Source organism: Mastacembelus armatus, chromosome 21 (genome assembly GCF_900324485.2).
Source record: "Mastacembelus armatus chromosome 21, fMasArm1.2, whole genome shotgun sequence".
Classification (NCBI taxonomy): domain Eukaryota; kingdom Metazoa; phylum Chordata; class Actinopteri; order Synbranchiformes; family Mastacembelidae; genus Mastacembelus; species Mastacembelus armatus.
The window spans coordinates 21,362,285-21,364,394 of NC_046653.1; the positions used below are offsets into that span (position 1 = coordinate 21,362,285).

The 2,110-nt window shown below is 45.3% G+C and overlaps 1 protein-coding gene across 1 annotated transcript in view; it reads right to left on the reverse strand.

Annotated features, from left to right (window-relative positions):
* The window catches only part of LOC113123733 (rho GTPase-activating protein 20-like), a 26,442-nt gene extending 25,743 nt beyond the window's left edge, over positions 1-699 (reverse strand). The window contains exon 1 of the mRNA XM_026295983.1: positions 418-699. Coding sequence (XP_026151768.1) covers positions 418-510 — 93 coding nt within the window. The 5' untranslated portion in view covers positions 511-699. The remainder of the gene's footprint in view (positions 1-417) is intronic.
* Between the last annotated feature and the right edge of the window lie 1,411 nt (positions 700-2,110).

Genomic DNA, 2,110 nt, shown 5'->3' on the forward strand with positions numbered 1-2,110 from the left:
TGCTTTATTCAGGAGAACACAAAAAGTTACTTCAACAGACTAAAACCTTTCTGATCTTTACAATTCAGTCAGTAAAATTCATCAAATAAAAGAAACCTGCTGAGTCGTGGGATTAAGGTTCATATGGGAACCAACAATTTAGTCATTATCCAAAACCCAAGCTCGACAGCAAATATGCAGAACTTTTTAAGAAAAAGAAGGAACCCAGCAATAAATAACCCAAACATAGCATCTCTATCAGGGCACTATGTAAATAGACATGTTACACTTAACACATGATAAGGTACTGGTACCATAAAGTGCAGTTTCAGATCTCATAGCGGCTTACTAATTTGTCTTTAATGTGCGCACCGGACAACCCAGCGCGCAATAACGCACACATTTGGACGCAGCACCGCAGAGAAATGTCACTGGTACCTTTTTGCTGTCGGGGAGCGCCTTCCTCTCTCCCGTCAGAGAGTCGGACCTGTTCTGTCCCATGGTCCCCTGCTGCGGTGACATGGTTTCCATTAAGGCAAAGTAAATCCACGGGGCCGAGCGCAGCGGCTGGTTATTCGCATGATGCCAGGGTAAGTCCAAAGTTTATCCGGCGCAGTGCAGGGAACGAGTCCGAGGAGAATCCATGATGAAGCGGAGCTGGTCTGGAAAAAGAGGAGGTGAGACCTGTGCGCTGTGCGTCTCTGTCTGAGCGCTCTTTGCTCTGACCGCTGCCGCTCCGGTCCGCCTCCCATGCCTCTCATGTTGTCAAGTTTCAGGACACGACTTCCGCTCGCACTTTTCAAAATAAAACAAATGCGTCTCAGAGCTACAGTAATGTTTTTCCGAGTGCTACACTCCACTCAATTAATCTAAATCTGGTCCTTTTATTTTGAAACCAGAACTAGGTGCTGATTATATCCTGAGCCAATCTGCATGTATTGACACAGCTCATCTGGTATACATGAACGCATACTTTGGCTTAACTGGGTTTGCCCACTTACCTACAGGTGTGTGTTTTTATTTGAAAGGCTGTTTCCGTGTCTGGGAGTCAGTGCCTATAGGAGCTGACTGTTCATGTACAACAGGAGAGCTGTTTGTCGAGGGTCCAGGTAAGATATAGGAATGTGCTCCCTGGGCCAAGAATAACATGAGTGATGAGGAGGAATGTCCATAGTGTGTCCACACACAGGCATGACGCATGATACATCCCGGGGGAGTTTACTTTAAAAGTCTGACAGTAACTGGAGAGTGCACGCCTCCATTAAAGATGAAATGATTCCTTGACTATGCAAACACAGTTTGGGATTTAATCACCATGTATATGAGTTTCACAACTAGGACTTAAATATTATAGAGAAACCACAACCACATATTTGTCTGCCACTGCAAACATTTTTCAAATCTTGTTTTCCCACAGCAGCCTATTGTAGCTTGTTGTTTCTTCTTCTGCACAAACCCAATATGCAACAGTTGTTCCACATTATCTGTCCACTGAAAAGTGGCAGAAGAGAGTGATAACAGGGTGATAAGGACATTGATAGCGCTCAGCCATCCCCTTTGATCATGGCACAAGCTGCATGACACAACAGCCGGAGAATACTGCTGGCTTCTGTCTAGTGAAAGGCTTCAGCTCTTGATGCACAAAAACATCCTTCATTCTGTGTCTAAATCCTCCATTCAGTGTCGCCAAGTCATATTTGTTCTTAAACTTAAACTGCACTCCAAATGCCCTGCTTTTATGGGTTAAATGACTGCTTTTGTTTCCTGCTCTTTGTCAGGAGCTGAGATCCAAAGTGAGAAAGCCAGACTAAATTCAGGGTGTGTCAGAAATGTGGTTGGAAACGCCGACGGCTGACCACTGTTTTGTTTCTACCCCCTCAGTATTCCACCATGTCAGTGGAAGACGCCGGGTGGTGACAACAAAAAAATGCACCTCGCAGTGTTTTTCTCTCAGTATCCATGGCAAAGGCAACACATCTCTCCATGATAAGTTATAAACACACTTTTTATTCAGCCCAAATCCCCAAAGTGGGTCACACACCTCGCTGTCAGGCAGCTGCCAAACACTCCAAGATTCTCCTCATGCTGGCACCGAGCTCAGCTGAGTGACTTCAGGTCAGGGAGAAATGAG